The sequence below is a fragment of the Macaca thibetana genome, chromosome X (genome assembly GCF_024542745.1).
Source record: "Macaca thibetana thibetana isolate TM-01 chromosome X, ASM2454274v1, whole genome shotgun sequence".
Classification (NCBI taxonomy): domain Eukaryota; kingdom Metazoa; phylum Chordata; class Mammalia; order Primates; family Cercopithecidae; genus Macaca; species Macaca thibetana.
Window position 1 is genome coordinate 148697003 of NC_065598.1, and position 18871 is coordinate 148715873.

At 56.9% G+C, this 18871-nt stretch overlaps 3 protein-coding genes across 5 annotated transcripts in view; 1 reads left to right on the forward strand and 2 right to left on the reverse strand.

The window, feature by feature from the left end:
* Positions 1–18871, forward strand: part of LOC126945506 (emerin-like) — a 365730-nt gene that overhangs the window by 16561 nt on the left and 330298 nt on the right. The window lies entirely within an intron of this gene.
* NAA10 (N-alpha-acetyltransferase 10, NatA catalytic subunit) overlaps positions 3152–18871 on the reverse strand; it is a 126262-nt gene continuing 110542 nt past the window's right edge. The window contains exons 2-9 of one of the 2 annotated variants that reach the window (XM_050775500.1): positions 8132–8270; positions 7626–7724; positions 7197–7255; positions 5793–5838; positions 5570–5685; positions 5325–5369; positions 3992–4076; positions 3152–3451 (exon numbers count right to left, since the gene is read on the reverse strand). In XM_050775500.1, the coding sequence (XP_050631457.1) occupies positions 3215–3451; positions 3992–4076; positions 5325–5369; positions 5570–5685; positions 5793–5838; positions 7197–7255; positions 7626–7724; positions 8132–8152 (708 nt within the window). In that variant the 5' untranslated portion in view covers positions 8153–8270 and the 3' untranslated portion in view covers positions 3152–3214. Of the gene's footprint in view, positions 3452–3991; positions 4077–5324; positions 5370–5569; positions 5686–5792; positions 5839–7196; positions 7256–7625; positions 7725–8131; positions 8486–18871 lie in introns of those variants that run through there. The other variant, XM_050775499.1, reaches the window with a different exon arrangement.
* Positions 8534–17819, reverse strand: RENBP (renin binding protein). The gene is made up of 11 exons (XM_050775475.1): positions 17696–17819; positions 17434–17543; positions 17206–17281; positions 17020–17095; positions 16676–16848; positions 15978–16202; positions 15081–15162; positions 14618–14793; positions 13197–13328; positions 8754–8841; positions 8534–8669 (listed from the first exon to the last, which is right to left on the reverse strand). The coding sequence occupies exons 1-11, from the start codon at positions 17732–17734 to the stop codon at positions 8551–8553; spliced, it is 1296 nt and encodes a 431-aa protein (XP_050631432.1). The 5' UTR covers positions 17735–17819; the 3' UTR covers positions 8534–8550.

Genomic DNA, 18871 nt, shown 5'->3' on the forward strand with positions numbered 1-18871 from the left:
CCAGAGAGGTCCAAGGAGCCTTGAGAGCTGGGGTGGGAAGTTCAGAGGGGAGGGGGAAGGAAGGTCAGCACCAGAGAGCAGAACCTCAGCAGCTGGCTGCCATTCCCTCCAGGCCCCCTTGGTAGGGGAGGAGAGTTCAGCTCCGGTTCCCCTTCTGCTCAGCCCCACGATTTCCCCATAGGCGGTTACCACTTCCTGCTGCCGGAAGAGACTGCTCTGCCTCCCTTCCCCTGCAGCTGCACCTGCCCGTCATAGGCCTGAGGGGGGCAGCCCCCTCGGAGTAAGATCTTAGCTACCCTGGGGGCAAGTCTTGGGGCCTCCCTCATCCACGGGTGGTGGGGCTTTCCTCCACTCTCTACCACAGGGCAGCAGCTTTTCTCCGGGAAATCGGGAAGGCAGGAGGCAGGAGGTGGTTGACAAGTCAAGCAGACAACTTACTTCAATTTGGTGGGAGGGAAATCCCTGGGGTATAGATGTGGGGAGAGGGGCAAGGCACTTGGGCACCAGGCGTCTGTTCCGAAGGCGGGCCTGCGGGCACTAGTGCAGGGGTACTAGGCGTGTGTTTGCACGCATGTCAGAGTAAGGCTCTGTGCAAATGTGGGCACATATGACCCTGACCTGCAGATCTGGGGAGGAGAGGCTGTGCGGGTACTTCCTGCCTTTCAACTAGGAGCAATTAATTCTCTTGCCCAGAAGGGAAAAAACACTCCCTCACCTCCCCTCCCCCTTCTCCCAGTACCAAGGCCCTTCCCGAACACGTCGTCGAGTGTGTCTGCAGGACCTGGGGCTTCAAGGCCTGGGAGCTAGCCAGACCCAGGCAGGCCCAGGACCTGGACTTCCAGCAGCTGCCCTCGGAAGTACCGATGTTCGAGTTCTCCAGCGAGACTAGAGAGCCTGCGCCCCTGCCTACAGCCGCACCCACACCCTAACCTGCTCCTGGTTGGGAGACTCCCACGTCCCACCTCTGCCTCAGGCCAAGGGGAAGCAGGGACCCCCGCCCCTCACTAGCTGGCCCCCACACACCCTGCCCCTCCATCCGAGCCCCGACTGGTCCCCAAAGATCCCTCCACCCAGCAGAGCCAGACACAGGGCTCAGGCAGGCAGGAAAGGCCTCAGTCCGTGCCTTCAAACGCTCTCTTCGCTCTTTTTTTCACTCCAGAGCTATTCCTAGGATGCCCCATTCAGCCCGTGCTTTAGAGCCTGAGTGTTTGGCCCAGGCTTTTAGGGCACTTGTTTGGCATTTAAGGCCCTGAACGCAACTGCCCCCTGCTGCTCGCTCTATCCTTCGCTCCATTGTTCCCCTTCAAAGCATTCAAAAGCCAGGCAGCCCGCAGAAGGCGGGGACCTGTCCGCTTGGGGACGGAGGGAGCGGCCGACAGGCATCGGGCCCGCCAGGGACGGATGGCAGAGGGCGGGCCGGGTCCAGCGGGCCGGGCAGGGGCGGAAGGAGGGCGCCGCGGACGCCGTGGGAGCTTGGGCCAGCTCCCTTCCACCGGCGCCGGGGCGCGGCCGAGGCAGTGCGCAAGCCCGCCCTTCCCCCGCACCCCACGCGCAGAACCCAGAGCCGCCGGACCAATCAGAGCCTGGGAACGAAGCTTGCCGCGGGCTTGCGAACCGGAAGACACTGACGCCAGGCGCGGGGCGGGCCAGAGCTCCGCCTCCGGCCCATACAAAGGGAAGCCCACGTCTTAAGCCAATCAGAACACAGCCTCGCCCGAGCCGGGAACCGGAGAGCTGCGGGCGTGCGCAGACGCGCCTTTCCGGCCCCGGCCCCGCCCTGCCGGTCTCCGGCCTCCGCTTCCACAGCAGCTGGCTGCCTGCTGGTCACGTGCCAGGCGCCAGCCAAAGACAACCGAGCTCCAGGTCTGTTTGGCGAATTTTCAACCTGGCGGAGGAGCAGTGCCACCTGCAGTAGCAGGGTACACAGAGGGCTCAGGAATACAGGGCCCGCCCAGGGACTAGGAACAGCAAGCGATGGCTTTGCAGCCGGAGGGAAGGGAAGGGAGGAGACACAGGAGAGAGCGTTACGGTTAGGGTGACTCCATGAAAAACAGGATTTTGATGTGTGTGTATTTATTTATTTATTTATTTAGAGACGGGTCTCTGTCCCTGGAGTGTGGTGGCGTGATCAGGGCTCACAGCAACCTCCACCTCCCGGGCTCAAGGGATCCTCCTGCTTCAGCCTCCCGAGTAGCTGGGATTACAGGCGTGCACCACCACACCCGGTTTTCTATTTTTAGTAGAGATGGGGTTTCGCCATGCTGCCCAGGCTGGTCTCCAACTCCTGAGCTAAAGTGATCCGCCCACCTCGGCCTCCCAAAGTGCTGTGATTACAGGCATAAGCCACCGCACCCAACAGCCACCCAGTTTTGTATTCTGCATGAAATTATTTTGAGGGAATAAATGGCTTTATGTATTTGTGTAACCCCATAGAAACTGTACAACACAGACAGGAAACCTAATGTGAACCATGGGCTATAGTTTACAATAACTTATCAGTATTAGCTCATCAACAATAACAAATACACCAACTAATACAAAATGTCAATAGGGCAAACGGGGGGAATTGTACTAAAAATAAATTATTTTCAAATGCAAACTCAGGGAGTAGACTCAAGAGGTATCATGGACTCACTGACCATTAGGGTGGCAGGGAAGGGAGGACTCAAGGACCGTTGACAGGGCGTCTGGCTGGGTCATTATACTCAGGACAGCTGTAGATAAGCCCAATGAGCAGTCAGATGTCCACATCTGGAGCCCACGGCTATGCCGCAGAGCTGCTGTAGCCCAAAGCAGGTGTGATTAGGGAGAGAAAAGGTCTGAAGGTGAAGATGGGAGGAGAACTGAAGGCTACCAAGAGTGGGAGCCCTGCTGTTGAGCTTTGAGCCTAAGCGGCCCAGGCTTATGCCACAAAACACATTCAGCGTGGCCAAGCAGACCTCCAAGGCAGGGTCTCTCCCTAAGCCCAGGGCCTCCTTCCCGGGGCCACAGCTGCTGAAGGCCATGAGACTGGGGAGTCCCACCTCCAAAGCTCTTCCCTTCTATTCGGACTGGCAGGATGCTCTGGGTCAAAAGGCTGAGGCTCACCTCCCCACCAGAGGACCTGGAGAAACACACCCTCTAAATGTGCACACGCACACACACGAAGTTCCCCAGTGCCACGGAGCGAATTTATTGTGAAAGCTCGTGGGGTGAGGAAGGGATGGGGCAGGCTCTAGGAGGCCGAGTCGGAGGCCTCTGAGCTGTCCTTGACATCTGTGCTCTCTGTGGTCTCGCTGACCTCGCTGAGGTCCTTGCTGTCCCCACCACTATCCTCGGCAGCCAGGCCCTTCTCCTCGCGACAGGCCTCTCCTGAGCTTGGAGGTGAATTGCCTTTGCTCTCCACCTTGTTCTCGATGGCACCCAGCACCACATGCCTGCCCTTCTCCTTCAGCTCCAGGTGCCGCCTCAGCTGCCACCAGGAACCCAGGGAGAAGCAGGAGGTAAAGAGATGGGGCCTAAGTTTCCAGACAAAGGGAGCCTGGCCCTGTCGCTGGCTGAGGAGAGGGGCATAGTGAGGCAGCAGGGCTAGGCAGGACACGTGGGACTGAGTGGGGACACCTGGCTGGAGCCCCAGTCCACTGCTACCTGGGCTCACTGACTACCATGGAGGCCCCCACGACACAGCGTTGCCCCTTGACCAGCCCTGCCACCCAAGGAGCCTGGGGCAGAACCCTGACTCAGAACTACCTCTGAGCAGGCAGGCCACCCACTGGTCCCCAGGCCTCCCCACTTCCCTTCTAAAAGCCTCCTCCCTCTGCCTCTCCCATCACCCTCCAGGCTGCTAGGCAGACGGCCTCCTCTAAAGCCCAACCTAGGAAACTGAGGTTGTGACTCCTGGCAACATAGCCACAAGGGCTGGCATTCAAAGTTGGTCGCACCTCCAGCCACTGTCTCGGGGCTCCCCAATGCCACCCCCGCTTGCCTGGCTTGGCTTCATGCAGGCTCTTACCTCGTCGGCCATCTGAGTGAGGTCTCGCTTCATGGCATAGGCGTCCTCCCCATCTGCATAGTATTTGGGCTCCACTTCACTGATCCTGGGGGCAGAGGGTAGAGAGCAAGGAGGAAGACCCATACCTGGGGGACACCCTCCTCCACTCCTGGTATCATGGCTACTGGAGCAAGATGCCGTGTTTTCTCCCTGAAGGGCTCCTTCCTGAGACAGCAAGTCCAGTGTGACCTGCCCTCTGTTCTCTCCAGCAAAGGCTCCAGGAAACAGCGGCCCGCCCCACCCCTGTCCTGCCCCCGTTCTGTGTCCTTAGCCTGGCTACTAAGGATTCATTTCTGTGGTTTCTTGTGAGCTGAATTCCTGAATTCAGCCTTCCCCTTCCCTCCCTGCCCTGCGTCCTGTCCCTTACTGAGCTGCCTCACAACAGCCATCAGAACCCAGGAAAGACAGTGAGCTCTGTTTAGGGGAGTCATCCCTAGGCAGCACGGGCCCTGCCTGAGCAGCTCAGGGGCCATGCCTGCACTGGGGAGGCATGTGTGCAGACTCGGGTGGCCATGTCCCTGGAAGGGGAGCTGGACTCAATGGCCTAGGCTGGCCCTGCCAGGCCTAAGACATGAGGATTGTTGACTTAGCTATAAAGCAGTTCCCACCAGACATCCTCATCTGGGTCACAGATCCCTCTTGCCAGCATCCAGCCCAGAGGCCACTGCCCTTCCCAACAGTCCCTCCTCTTCACCCCTACCAAACAGGGGCTGACTGCAGTTAGTGTCCCTCCACGGGCAGCCCACCCCAGCTTCACTTGCAAGCACTTTTTTCCACTGTCTACTGGGCATGCTGACTGCCAGGTCCTCTCTCCTGTGCTAGGCACACGGGGCCTCCCGGTCCTCAGGCAGACCTGCCCCATCCACTAGGCTGCCTGGCCGCCGGTCCTTCCTTCCTGAACGTGCATTCTCCTTGATTCTGCTCTCTCTTGGATTCTTCCAGGTGCTTGGCCATGCTATGATCTGCTCACGCCAGGGACCCACACCTCTTTATTCCCAAACATTACTAAACAGCCCGTGTGCCCTTCACCAGCCTCTGCCAGCATGGGCCAGAGCTCCTCCATCACAACACACACGGAGCACGTTTCAGCAGGCAGGTGCTGTCTCCATGCCGGCTTTTCAACCATCAGCCACCGAGTGAATGTGGAGGCATCCTGGCAGCACTGGGGTCCACAGCGTCCTCCCCACATCCGGCCCACCCCTAGCCTGGAAGGCAACTCAGCCGGTCTCAGGTGCCCTGATGGGCCAGACCTGGGGCCAACCCCAGCCCACGAGAAAACTCGAGATCTACTTACTGAAAGTTGAGGGTGTTGGAATAGAGGTGCAGGGCGGCCCGGTTACTGCAGGGGAACAAGGCACTGCTGAGCTGCACGGACATGGCCAGGGAGGGGTAGCACGTCCAGTGCCTGCCCCTCCTCTTGGTCCCTCCTTCACCCCAATCCCACTTCCTGGATCTTCACCAAAAGCCGAGGTACCCCAGGACCCCCGTCAAGGCAATATCTCTCCCCCTCAATCCCCCTTCCCTCAGCCCAGCTTCCACCTCTTCCTGACATGCAGGGAGACATATTTGGCATTGAAGTTCTCTATCATGGCTCGAGAGGCCTGGTCCATCAGTTTCTGAGCCAGACCGAGGCGCCGGTGGGAACGCTTCACAGCCTGGTAGGAGAAGAGCAGAGAGCGGGTGAAGGACTGGGACCTTGAGGGCTGCCTCAACTAACCCCCACTTCCACCCCCACCAGAGAGCCTGAGTGAACCTTACATACCAATGAAGTGATATGTCCATGGGGCACATCATCTGGGTCCTCTTCCCTGGAGAGGGAGAAAGCAGAGGCTGCAAAGGAGCTCAGTGTAGGCACAGCCACCCCCACCCCCCGCCATCTGTAAAGTGGATATGCAAATTCTAGGCTGGCCCTACAGCCCCCTAAGACCCCAGCTGGGGGAGAGCCAGGAGCCTCTTGGATCAGAGCAGCTGATCCTGCCACCCTCTACTGCCTGAAAACCCCATGCCTGCCAGGTATGGGGCACACGCCTATAGTTCCAGCTACTCGGCAGGCCGGGTCAAGAGGATTGCTTGAGCCCAGGAGTTCGAGACCAGCCTGGACAACACTTTTTTTGTCTCTACAAAAAAAAAAAAATCAAAAAATTAGCTGGGTGTGGTGGCGCATGCCTGTGGTCTCAGCTACTTGGGAGGCAGAGGTGAGAGGATCACTTGAGCCTGGGAAGTTGAGGCTACAGTGAGCCATGATCATGCCACTGCACTCCAGCCTGGGCAACAGAGCAAGACCCTATCTCAAAAAATAAAAATAAAAAAAGAAATGAGCTGTCAACCCACGCAAAGACAAGGCAGAAGCTTAAATGTGCACTACTAAGTGAATAAAAGCCAGCCTGAAAAGGCTGTATACAGTATGATTCCAACTCTATGACATCCTGGAAAAGGCAAAAACTATGCAGACAGTAAAAAATCAGTGGTTGCCAGGGGTTAAGAAGGGATAAATGCGTGGAACACAGTGAAACTATCCTGTGATAATACAAAGGTGGACACATATCATTTGGTCAAATCCATGGGGCTTACAACACAAAGAGAAGTGCAGGGGGGTTTAGTTAATATTAATATATCGGCTGGGTGCAGTGGCTAACGCCTGCGATCCTAGCACTTTGGGAGGCTGAGGTGGGTGGAACACCTGAGGTCAGGAGTTCGAGACCAGCCTGGCCAACATAGTGAAACCCCATCTCTACTAAAAAAATTAAAAAATTAACCAGGTGTGGTGTCACATGCCTGTAATCCCAACTACTAGGAAGGCTGAGGCAGGAGAATCACTTGAACCCAGGAGGTGGAGCTTGCAGTGAGCCAAGATCACGCCACTGCACTCCAGCCTGGGCAACAGAGCAAGACTCCGTCTCAAAAAAAAAAAAAAATAATAATAGTAATATATCACATTAGTTTATCACTTGTCACAAGTGGACCACACAAATCCAACAAGCTACTAATAGAGGAAACTGGCAGGGAGGGAATGCTGAGGGGTTCTATGGAACTCCATGTCCTTTCTATTCAATTTTTCTATAAACTTTCAACTGTACTGAAAAGAAAGAGCCTATTCATTTTTTTAAAGCCCACAGAGGCATCCACCAGACACGTGTAGCTTCTCTCTTCCTCCTTGGTGACTCACATTTTGGCCAGGACATACCCCACAATCTTCCCATTCTCGTCCTCAGCAATGTAAGAGAGCTGGTGACAGAGAGGAAAAGGGAGTGAGAAAACTTCATGTTGGAGCTGGAGGAGCCCTTTAGAGGGACACAAGCTGGACGATGGCTCATGACCTCCAGGCTGGGTGACTTGGTCTCCCCCGCGCCACACTGTGCCCTGCCCATGCCCAGAAAGAAGATGCAATGTGGGGATCCTGCCCGATGCCCCTATTCTCTGCTCCCTTCAGGCGCCTTCTTTCCCTTTGCCCCTGCCTGCCAGCTGAAAACACTAGAGACGTCACCAACCATACAGCCCCCTGGGCTCTGACAGACTTGTCCACTCCCTCCAAGATGGCCCGATTGGATTTTCCTCGGCCTGGTTTCCCCCACGCCCAAATTCAGAAGCTGCCCACCTGGGGCCAGGAAAGGCCATGGTAGAAGTAGTATTTCATCTGGTAGTTCTCGGGCAGGCAGAGGAGGTTGCAGTGCTGCATGTTCATTAGGTCCTCTGGCTGCAAGGAAGGAGGGCAGTGGAACGCGCTCAGTCCAAGGCGCCGGTGACCACGGGTGAGAAGTCTGCTCCCCGTCGGTCTGCTCGGCCCCCCTCCCTCGGGGCTGAGCAGGCGCTGTGACGATCTGACTTTGCACAACGCCCAGAGCACAGGAACAGCAGTGGGCGCCCGGAGGTCCCCGGAGCCCACCCAACGCAGGCCCGACATCACGCAAACAGGAGGGAATCGCAGCCCCGGCCCCGCGCCCCGGCCTCTTCGGCGGGCTGGGCCAGCCCCATAGGTCCAGCGGCCGCAGGCACACGCAGGGCCACCGGGCCGGGCTCGGCCAGGGCCCTCGGGAGCATGCGCAGCAGCCACCGGGCCCGGCGCCCACGCGGCGCGGACAGCCTCCCGCCCCGGGCGCTCACCCTCGCATTGCGGATGTTCATAACGGCGGCGGGGCTCGCGGGTCCCAGCAGATCGTGAAGGCGCAGTCAGCTGCCGCCGCGCTCCGAAGCGACGCCGGGACGGCCGGGGCTGGGACCGGGGCTCGGCTCGCTGGGCGGTGGCGGAAGGGGCGGTGCGCGCCGGGCCGGCCACCGGCCGGAAGTGCACGGCCGCCGGGCCCGTGCTCCCGGCCGCTTGGCCAATGCGCGGGACAGGCCAGCGCGCGAGGCGGGCCAATGCGCGCAGCCGGTCAGCGCGGGGCGGGCCTGGGGGCGGGGCGGGCCTGGGGGCGGGGCGGGCGCTGCCCCGGAGCTGGAGCAGGCCCCTCCCTCGGCGCCGCAGCCCCGGTCCCGCGAGCCCACAGACACGCGCACAGCCGCAGGTGGAGCAGACTCAGCCTTTATTCCGCGCCTCGACGGGCGGGGGTGGGGACGGGCGTCGGCGTGGGGGCGGGGCGGCTCAGCAGGGCGCCCAGCATCTCCTCGCACATGGCTAGGCACCGCGGCACGTGGAAGCAGCCTGCGGGTGGAGGCGGGCAGGTAGTGAGGGCCGGGGGCAGCCGAGAGGCGCAACCCCTGCGGCCCCGCCCTGTCCCCCACTCACCTTTGAAAGGACCTCCCTTGATGGAGAGGGCCACCTTGCCCTCTCGGCTCAGGTAGCCAAACCATTCCCCGTACTCGGGATCGCGAAACTGGAATAACAGAGGCAGTGACAGCTAGCGCCTGCAGGACCCGCCCAGATGCCACTGCATCGCTACCAGGGGTCAGAGCCTGGGTTGATCCCAGGTAACATGGCTCCAGAACCAGCGATCTGAACCGCGACACTGCGTCCTCCACAAAGATGAAAGCAGGGGTGGGCGCAGCAAGCAGGGCTACAACTATATAACCGACTGGGCAAGGGGACGAGACACTGCTAGATGGAATGAAAGAACCCTGCCCTGCGATGTAGAAGCGTTCTCTATCAAGCCAGGCGCTGTGGCTCGCGCCTGAAATCCAGCACTTTGGGAGGCCGAGGCGGGCGGATCACCTGGGGTCAGGAGTTCAAGATCAGCCTGGACAACATGGTGAAACCTCATCTCTACTGAAAACACAAAATTAGCTGGGCGTGGTGGCGCACCTGTAATCCCAGCTACTCGGGAGGCTGAAGCGGGAGAATCGCTTGAACACAGGAGGCGGAGGTTGCAGTGAGCCGAGATCACGCCATTGCGCTCCAGCTTGGGTGACAGAGCAAGACTCCATCTCAAAGAAAGAAAGAAAGAAAAGAAAGGAAAGAAAGAAGGAAGGAAGGAAGGAAAGAAAGAAGAAAGAAAGAAAAAGGTTCTCTATCGTGACTGTAGTGGTGGTTACGTTGATTTAAAGAAACAAAGAACCCTGATGGAGGAAACGACCTGTCATGAAACTCTTAAGATGCGACTCCCTTGGAGCTCCCATTCCCAGCTTCACAGGCCTGTCTTCCAGTAGATGTACAATCTCATCTGACTCCTGTCCTGGCTCACCATTGGTCCCAAATGCATCTCGTCGTCCGTCTGCCCCTGCCCAGTGCCCATTCCACTCTCTTTCCTTCTCTCTCCACTACCATTCCTTGGGGCACCTGTCTCAGGAAGCCTTGTCAGTTCAGCCTCTTCTCCAAAGGATCATGGAATCAATTACATTGAAGTCCAGTATGAAAATGTCTCTTTAAATGGTGGCCCATAAGAGTTGGTGTATTCTTCTTCGTAGGAAGTAAAACTAGTCCTGGGCTGGGCACAGAGGCTCACGCCTGTAATCCCAGCACTTTGGGAGGCCGAGGCGGGAGGATCACTTGAGTCCAGGAGTTTAAGACCAGCCTGGGAAACATATTGAGACCCCATCTATACAAAAAAAAAAAAAATAAAGAATTAGCTGGGTGTGATGGTACACAGCTGTAGTCCCAGCTACCTGGGCAGCTGAGGTGGGAGGATCGCTTGAGCCCAGGAGGTTGAGGCTGCAGTGAGCCATGATCGTGCCACTGCACTCAGTCTGGGCGATAGAGACCCTGTCTCAAAAAAATAAAAAAATAATAATAAATAAATAATACTAGTTCTGTGTGTATTCATTCTATCTTTTGAGTTACATTGTTCAAGTCCTTACTTATTTTTTGACTACTTGACATGACACAGGAAGGTAAAGAAGAATTTCCCTCAATGTCTGGATTTTTGCCTTCTGTATTCTGTTATGTTGGTTGATGCATAATGACTTACCTGGTTTTTTTTGTTTGTTGGTTGGTTGGTTGGTTTTTTGGTTTTTATTTATTTTTATTTTTATTTTTTTTGAGACGGAGTCTCACTCTGTCGCCCGGGCTGGAGTGCAGTGGCCGGATCTCAGCTCACTGCAAGCTCCGCCTCCCGGGTTTACGCCATTCTCCTGCCTCAGCCTCCCGAGTAGCTGGGACTACAGGCGCCCACCACCTCACCCGGCTAGCTTTTTGTATTTTTTAGTAGAGACGGGGTTTCACTGTGTTAGCCAGGATGGTCTTGATCTCCTGACCTCGTGATCCGTCTGTCTCGGCCTCCCAAAGTGCCGGGATTACAGGCTTGAGCCACAGCGCCCGGCCAGTTTTTGTTTTTTTAAGACAGAGTTTCGCTCTTGTCGCTCAGACTGGAGTGCAGTGGCGTGATATCAGCTCGCTGCAACCTTCACGTCCCAGGTTCCAGTGATTCTCCTGCTTCAGCCTCCTGAGTAGCTGGGATTACAGGCACCTGCCACCACGCCTGGCTAATTTTCTGTATTTTTAGTAGAGATGGGGTTTCACCATGTCAGCCAGGCTGTTCTTGAACTCCTGACCTCAAGTGATCCGCCTGCCTCGGCCTTTCAAAGTGCTGGAATGATGGGCGTGAGCCAAGGCACCCAGCCCAATTTTTGTATTTTTAGTAGAGACGGGGTTTCGCCATGTTGGCCAGGCTGGTCCAGAACTCCTGACCTCAGGTGATCCACCCGCCTCCGTCTCCTAAAGTGCTGAGATTACAGGTGTGAGCCACCATACCCAGCCAATTTACCTGTTAATCATAGCTTTTGTAATTGTTTAATGTCATCTATATCTTATTATTTCATTTTTGAGTTATAACTGGTGGCCCCTAATACATACTCTATGAATGCATTAAATATTAAGATATAGCTGCAGGTCTAACAACCCTGGTGGTTTGGAAGTAGTGATGAGCATATGTGATACTTGCAGATGTCCCTCTAACTGCAATGCAATATAAACACATCTGGGATTTCTATCGGTGACAAAGCCAGGCACTTCTATTACCAATGTGGTTCACTGCCTCCACTCATAATGGAAGCAAATGCTAGTTTCCGTTAGAGGTTAGTACAAATACAGATGTGATTCTCCACCCCCGGTTTCAAAGCCCACACACCCCAGAATAAGATCCCCTGCTATAGTCCTCCCAGTACCAGGGTTTACCAGTGGAGTCGGAGTCGTGGCTTTAGAAACACATTAAGAATCTTCATTCATTCACCACCCAGGCCTTGCCACCACTGGGTGCCATGTCCTTTCCTGCATTCAGCAGCTCGAGGTGCCTCCTGGGCAGCAGTCAGGACAGCTTATCACTCTGCTCCTAGCACTTGGGCCTCAGGGGGCCCCTGGTTTGGTCTTCTTCCTACGTCACCACTGATTCCGGTCTCCTTTGCTGGGCCTCCATTTCCCTTTTTGCCTCATAGATCTCAGCAGCATCTGTACTCTTTTTTTTTTTTTTTTTTTTTTGAGACCAAGTCTTGCTGTTGTTCCCCAGGCTGGAGTGCGCAATGGTGCGATCTCGGCTCACTGCAACCTCTGCCTCCTGGGTTCAAGCGATTCTCCTGCCTCAGCCTCCCAAGTAGCTGGGATTACAGGCTCCTGCCACCACGCTTGGATAATTTTTGTATTTTTAGTAGAGACGGGGTTTCACCATGTTGGCCAGACTGGTCTTGAGAGACGGGGTTTCACCATGTTGGCCAGACTGGTCTTGAACTCTTGACTTCAGGTGATCTGCCCACCTCAGTCTCCCAAAGTGCTGGGATTACAGGCATGAGGCACCACGCCTGGCCTTTTTTTTGGAGACATAGTCTTGCTCTGTTGCCCAGCTCAGGCTGGAGTGCAGTGGTGTGATCATAACTCACTGCAGCCTCAAACTCCTGGGCTTAAGCAGTCCTCCTGCCTCAGCCTCCTGAATAGCTAGGACTACAGGTGTGCATCACACCCAGGTAATTTTTAAAAATTTTTTGTAGAGACCAGGTCTCACTATGTTGCCCAGACTGGTTTTGAACTCCTGGGTTCAAGTGATCCTCCCGCCTCATCCTCCCAAAGTGCTAGGATTATAGGCATGAGCCACTGTGCCAGGCAGCATCTACATTCTTATGATATTGAAAACATTCATGGTGAGTCCAGATCTCTCCATCTGAACTAGAGACTCAGGAATCCCACTGCTGCTCCACCAGACTCTGAACCCTCTGTCCCCACTAGTTCCCACCTGGGCCAGCCCTCACTGGCTGGGATGACAGCTACAGCTTCCTCTGCTGTCCCAGTTTCTGCCCTATACCCTACAGGCTTCCCCCATAACACCCTCCCCCTCCAAACCCCAGGACCCAGGTAACAGTGGAATCAGACCAGGCAGCTGGAGTCCATCCCTTGCCTACTCTGCCTTTATCCTTCCAGGCTGCCAGGCCCCCCTGCTGTGCCACATGCCCAGACTCCCAGTCCCTCAGACACACCCCTGATTGACTTGGCCCCTGTTCAGTGCTTCCCCGTTGCCACCCCATAGGTAAGAGCCCCCCACAACCCTCTCCAGTGGTATTATTCCCACAGCTGTCACTCTCACCACCACCTAGGTCTGCTTGCTAACAGTCTGCTCTCCCGGCCCCCACCACCAAAATTCGAGCTCTAGGAGGACAGGGGCTTCTTTGTTGACTGAACGAACAGCACTGGGGCTCCAGAAACTCTCAGACCAGCTGAGCGACTGTGCTCAGCAAGGGGGCAAGAGCACAGCCCGGCCAGACTCCCCCCATTACCCCATTCAGCCTCTAGAGGGGACAAGGAGGCAGCGCTCACCTGGCGGAAGGTGTACTCAGCCACTTGGTAGAAGAGGCGCAGCAGCACAGGGTCCCCACTCTCACTGTAACCCATGAGGAAGGCAATCATGGCTTCGCTGTGTGGCCACCAGAGCTTCATGGCCCACTCCAGCTGAGGGGAGAGCAGGGGCAGGCATCTCAGCAGGACACCCCCCTCCCCAACTTTCCAGACCTGGCTGTGTCTCCATTGACCCAAGCTACTGGAGGTGAATTGGGACACCTTTGGAGGTTCTGAAGGACCCTCCCAGTGACATCAGCTTCCTGAGCTGTAGGTCCTTGCATGGACACCAGGGCTCCAGACGAATGGCACATACGTCTGAGCATCAGCGTTTCACCAGCTCCCTGGTGGCTTCCATATGACATGGGACTGGGGAGCACTGGTGTCAGAGGTGTGTGAACCAGAGCAACTCCATCTGAAATAGGAGCTGGGTTAAATGAAGCTGAAACCTACTGGGCTGCATTCCCAGACGGCTGAGGCATTCTAAGCCACAGGACGAGATAGGAGGTCAGCACAAAATACAGGTCATAAAGACCTTGCTGATAAAACAGGTTGCAGTAAAGGAGCCAGCCAAAACCCACCAAAACCAAGGTGGCCATGAGAGTGACCTCTGGTGGTCCTCACTGCTATACTCCCACTAATGCCATGACAGTTTACAAATGCCATGGCGACATCGGGAAGTTACTGTATACGGTCTAAAAAGGGTAGGCATGAATAATCCACCCCTTGTTTAGCATATCATCAATAAATAACCATAAAAATGGGCAACCAGCCAGGTGCGGTGGCTCTCGCCTGTAATCCCAGCACTTTGGGAGGACGAGGTGGGTGGATCACCTGAGGTTGGGAGTTCGAGACCAGCCTAACCAACATGGAGAAATCCCGTCTCTACTAAAAATACAAAATTAGCCGGGCATGGTGGCCCATGCCCATAATCCTAGCTACTCGGGAGGCTAGGGCAGGAGAATCGCTTGAACCTGGGAAGCAGAGGTTGCGGTGAGCTGAGATGGTGCCATTGCACTCCAGCCTGGGCAACAAGAACAAAACTCCACCTCAAATAAATAAATAAATAAAATAAAATAAAAATAAAAAATAAAAAGGCAACCAGCAGCCCTCAGGCCTGCTGTGCCTATGGAGTAACCATTCTTTTATTCCTTTACTTTCTTAATAAACTTGCTTTCACTTTGCATTGCGGACTCGCCCTGAATTCTTTCTTGCGCAAGATCCAAAAACCCTCTTCTGGGGTCTGGATCACAACCCCTTTCCTGTAACACTGGCACAGAAGCCGAGCGCAGGCCTTTAGGTTCCAATCCAGCCCCAGGTTACCCTCTAGAGAAGCACCCACCTCCCCAGGCAGAAAGCCTTAGATCAGCGTGGGTCACACATGGCCCTGGGTGCTCTCCCACCTGGGTGGGGCAGAAGTCATCAGCATCCTGGAAGTAAAAGAGGCCTCCATGGTCAGGGTCCCATCCGGAGCGGAAGGGCAACAACAGGAACTTGTCAACCACGTGGGCTCGAAGTTCAGGGTCGCCTTTCCGAATGCAATGACGGAGCAGAAACCAGCCGGCCTCCAGTGCGTGGCCTGGTGAGGGTTGGAGTACGGAAGAGCGGGGTTGGGGCTGAGGGACGGGACAGAGGGAGCAAAAGCCCTTGGCGCCTCTCTGCTCCCTCCCTAACAGTGAGCAAGCTTCTGAGCTCCCTGGCCCTGGAAGCCTGCCCCTCTGCAGAAATCCCCAGCCTCCGGAAGCCCATCCTCTCTCCTTTGCCTCCTCAAGGCGTCCCCCCAGGCACTCCCACATCTGAAGCCCAGAACGCAAGGCTCAGTGTTCCCCTCCTCCTGGGTGGCCCCCAGCCTACCCTGCCGCTCACCTGGGTTCTGCTGTCTCCCCAGGCAGCCAGAAAGTTCCTTGCCATCCTCTGACACATTCTCCAGCACAGCTTGTCCATCCCTCTACCGGGAAGCAGCAGAAGGGAATGTTACCTCCAGCCCTTTCACCCACCCAGCCACCCAACTAGAAAGACCCAGCCCCAGAAATCCCTTCCTCCCTCCCTTTCACCCAAGCCCCTGGACCTGCTGGCTTCGGTGGGCCAGGCTCAGAGGGGCATTTGAGGAGGGGCCGATTCACTCCCTTGGGCCTAGCAAGTTGTTTTTTCATTTTTTAGACAGAGTCTTGCTCTGTCACCCAGGCTGGAGTGCAGAGGCCGCAATCTCGATTCACTACAACCTCCACCTCCTGGGTTCATGTAATTCTCCTGCCTCAGCCTCCCTAGTAGCTGGGATTACAGGCATGCACCAGCACGCCCAGCTAATTTTTGTATTTTTAGTAGAGACGGGGTTTCACTACGTTGGCCAGGCTGGTCTCGAACTCCTGACCTCAAGTGATCCGCCCGCCTCAGCCTCCCAAAGTGCTGGGTTTACAGCCAGGAGCCACTGAGTCCAGCCAGGGCCTAGGAAGTTGTAATCCTCGCTTCTGGCCCAATCCTCTCCAGCAGAGGAGGGTGAAACATTGAATGGGGACAGACAGGGCGGGTTTCACGGCCCAGAGGCCTGGAAGGGACTTAGGGACTTGGGTGGGGCAGGGGTCTCCTTCTGTCAGGCCTTGCCTGGGGCTCCACACCCTCCCGCCAGCCTTCAGGCCCTCCACCTTCCCCAGGTGGGGACCTCCCCGAATCTCTGTCTCTCCAGGTGTGTCAAGCCCCAGGGCACCCAGGGGAGTGGGGGAGTGGAGGGCCTCCCACCACCCCAGCTCCCCAGGCATCCCCCACCTGCACGTGCTGCAGAATCCTCTGGGCGCACCAGTCCCCCAGCTCTGTGTATTTGCCTGCCAGCTCCTCATCTGCCTCCACAAGCTGCTCTACCAGGTTCAGCAGCATCATGGGCACCGCCATGGGCTCCGCAGTCGGGGCCCCCTGGAGCTGGGGCCGGCCCAGTCCCGACGCGTCCTCCCGCACCCAGTGGACAATCTGATCCATCATCTCCACGGCTTCCGTCTGGGAGTGCAGGAGGCGAGGGGAGGCCCAGGCTGAGGCTACATCCTGTCCCATCCCCCAGGACACAGCCTTGGGATGAGAGAGTCAGTTCCTCTCCTGAACCCGAGACACGTTCACCCAGGGCCTACTTGGGGCCTGGCACCCGGCGTCCAGTAGGGACCAGGCAGATCCGCCCACTCTGCCTTGGGGGCTCCCAGTCTGGGGGTGCAGTCCCTTCCAGGCTGTGGGGTCAAGGTCTGGAAGCACAGGGAGCCCAGGGAGGAGGGAGGGGCCTCTTCCCAGCTGGGGGCAGGGCGTGGATAGGGCCCTCTCTGTCTGCGCCCCTGTGGGGGTAAGGGAGCGTTCAGAGGTGAAGGGGACTTGGCCCACAGATGGGTCCATGGCAGTGGACTTGCGTAGTGAGTGGGAATGCATCAGGTGGCCATGGCAGGGTCCCAGGGTGGGGTCTTCAGGGGCACCATCCTCTCACACACCTGGTACTGTACTTCCCCTGTGGCCCTCCACAGCTCGTTCATGGCCATGGTGTAGAAACACTCGCTGAAGATGGTCCGCTGCACCTTGACCGGACGGCCGTCCCGAGTCAGCACAAAGGCACACTTCTTGCCAGGAGGTGCCAGCCGGGCATAACGCAGCAAGAACTCACCACCTGGAGGTTGGGGGGTTGGCATGCCAGGAGTAAGGCCAGGACGCCCCACACACACCACCCTTGAGCCTCCCCAGTCCATTCCTGCTTCTAGACCCCTCTAGGAACTCCGCACATGTGCCCTGTTGAGTAAACATGGACAGAGTCACTGGGAGATGGGCAGGAAGGGAGCACCTGCTTTTGCTGCATTCAGAAGCTGAGAGTGGTGGAAGCGCTGGAAAGTGCGGTACAGGCGACAATACATCCACACCTGCGGGGTACGGGAGGGAACGTGGCCTAAGCGGCCGGCTGGGGTGAGGTGGGGAGACCTTTGAGGCGATGGGCCGTGTGCCTGAAGCTTCCAGGCTGGGAACACCGTACCTGCCTCCCCTGCAGCCACACGTACTTGAGGTCATCATACACCCGTCCCTCGCGGCCAAGGCACGTGAAGAAGCCCCTGTGGGAACGCGGGATTAGCAAAGTCTGGAAGGGGCCTTGCCAGCCCCTCCTGCCCCTCCGGGGTCAGCAAATCTGTGAGGTGCCTGAGAGTAAGGAGGGGCCTCAGGAAGGGCAAAAACCCTGCCGAGGACTCCAGAAGCTGCCGAGTACCCGTGCTCCTGGTCGTGGGAGTGCTCCATCCAGAACGCCACTACACGGTCCAGCTCCTGCGCCACGCGCTCCTTCCAGGCCTGCAGAGTCTCTCGCTCTTTCTCCATGTCCTAGGGGAACTGGGACTTGAAGGCGCAGCCCCCGCATGGGACCTAGGCCCCCCAGCCTCGGGAACCAGCCCTCGGGGATCCCCCCACCTCTGCACGGGGCTTCAGACGTCACCATCCCCGGGACCCTCCAAGGCAGGACTCCCTGCACGCACCCCACCACTGGTCTGCCGCGCTCGGAGACCCTTGCTCATCCCTCCCTCTCCTCTAGGAAGCCAGACAGAGTTGGTCGCGGTCCCGTGACTGTCACTCAGCTGACAGAGCCGCGCCCGGCTCACCCACCCCCTCCTCTTCAGGTTCCGCTGGGCCTGGGGGCGGGGCTTTGAGGCCCCGCCCCCGCGCTTGTTCCTGACGCGACCCTCCCCTAGAATGGGCCAGTCCCGCCAGGGCCCCTGCTGGGTGCCCTGGTCTCAAGATCCTGCTTGGTGGGAAAAGCTGGGATGGCCGGACGGTCTGGGATGAAGGGGAAGGGGAAACGGGGCTGCCACCCACCCCGCCCTACACCAGCTACCTTTAAGGGAGCCCGGAGAGGGGCCCTAATGTGCCCTTCTAATGTGCCCCCTAATGTGTCAGGGGCCCAGGCAGGGCGGCTGAGGGTCTTGGCCCTACCAAGCCTGTAGGGCAGGGGTGCAGCAGGACAGGGAACAGCTAGTGGGCCTGAATGCAGGTCCCTCTGACCTGTCACCACATAGGGTAGACAAGAGGCAAGCTTTTTTTTTTTCTTTTTCTTTTTCTTTCTTTTTTTTGAGATAGTGTTCTGTCGCCCAGGCAGCTCACTGCAGCCTCGACCTGCCAGGCTCAAGCGATCCTCCCACCTCAGCCTCCTGAGTAGCTGGGACCACAGTTGTGTGCCACCACGCCTGGCTAATTTTTGTATTTTTAGTGGAGACAGGGTTTTGCAATGTTGCCCAGGCTGGTCTCGAACTCCTAAGCTCAAGCGATCCTCCTGCCTCAGCCACCCAAAGTGCTGGGATTACAGGCATGAGCCACCGCACCCAGCCTAGCAAGTCCTCTCTTTTGAATCAGTTTGTCACCAACTACCTCAACAGTCAGTAATGGGGAGCCATTGGCGCTGACTTCTTTTTTCTGAGATGGAGTCTTGCTCTGTCACCCAGGCTGGAGTGCAGTGGCACAATCTTGGCTTACTGCAACCTCTGCTTCCTGGGTTTAAGCAATTCTCCTGCCTCAGCCTCTGGAGTAGCTGGGATTACAGGCGCCTGCCAGCACACCCGGCTTTTTTTTTTTTTTTTTTTTTTTTTTTTTTTTTTTTGTATTTTTGGTAGGGACAGGTTTTCACCATGTTGGCCAGGCTGGTCTCAAATTCCTGACCT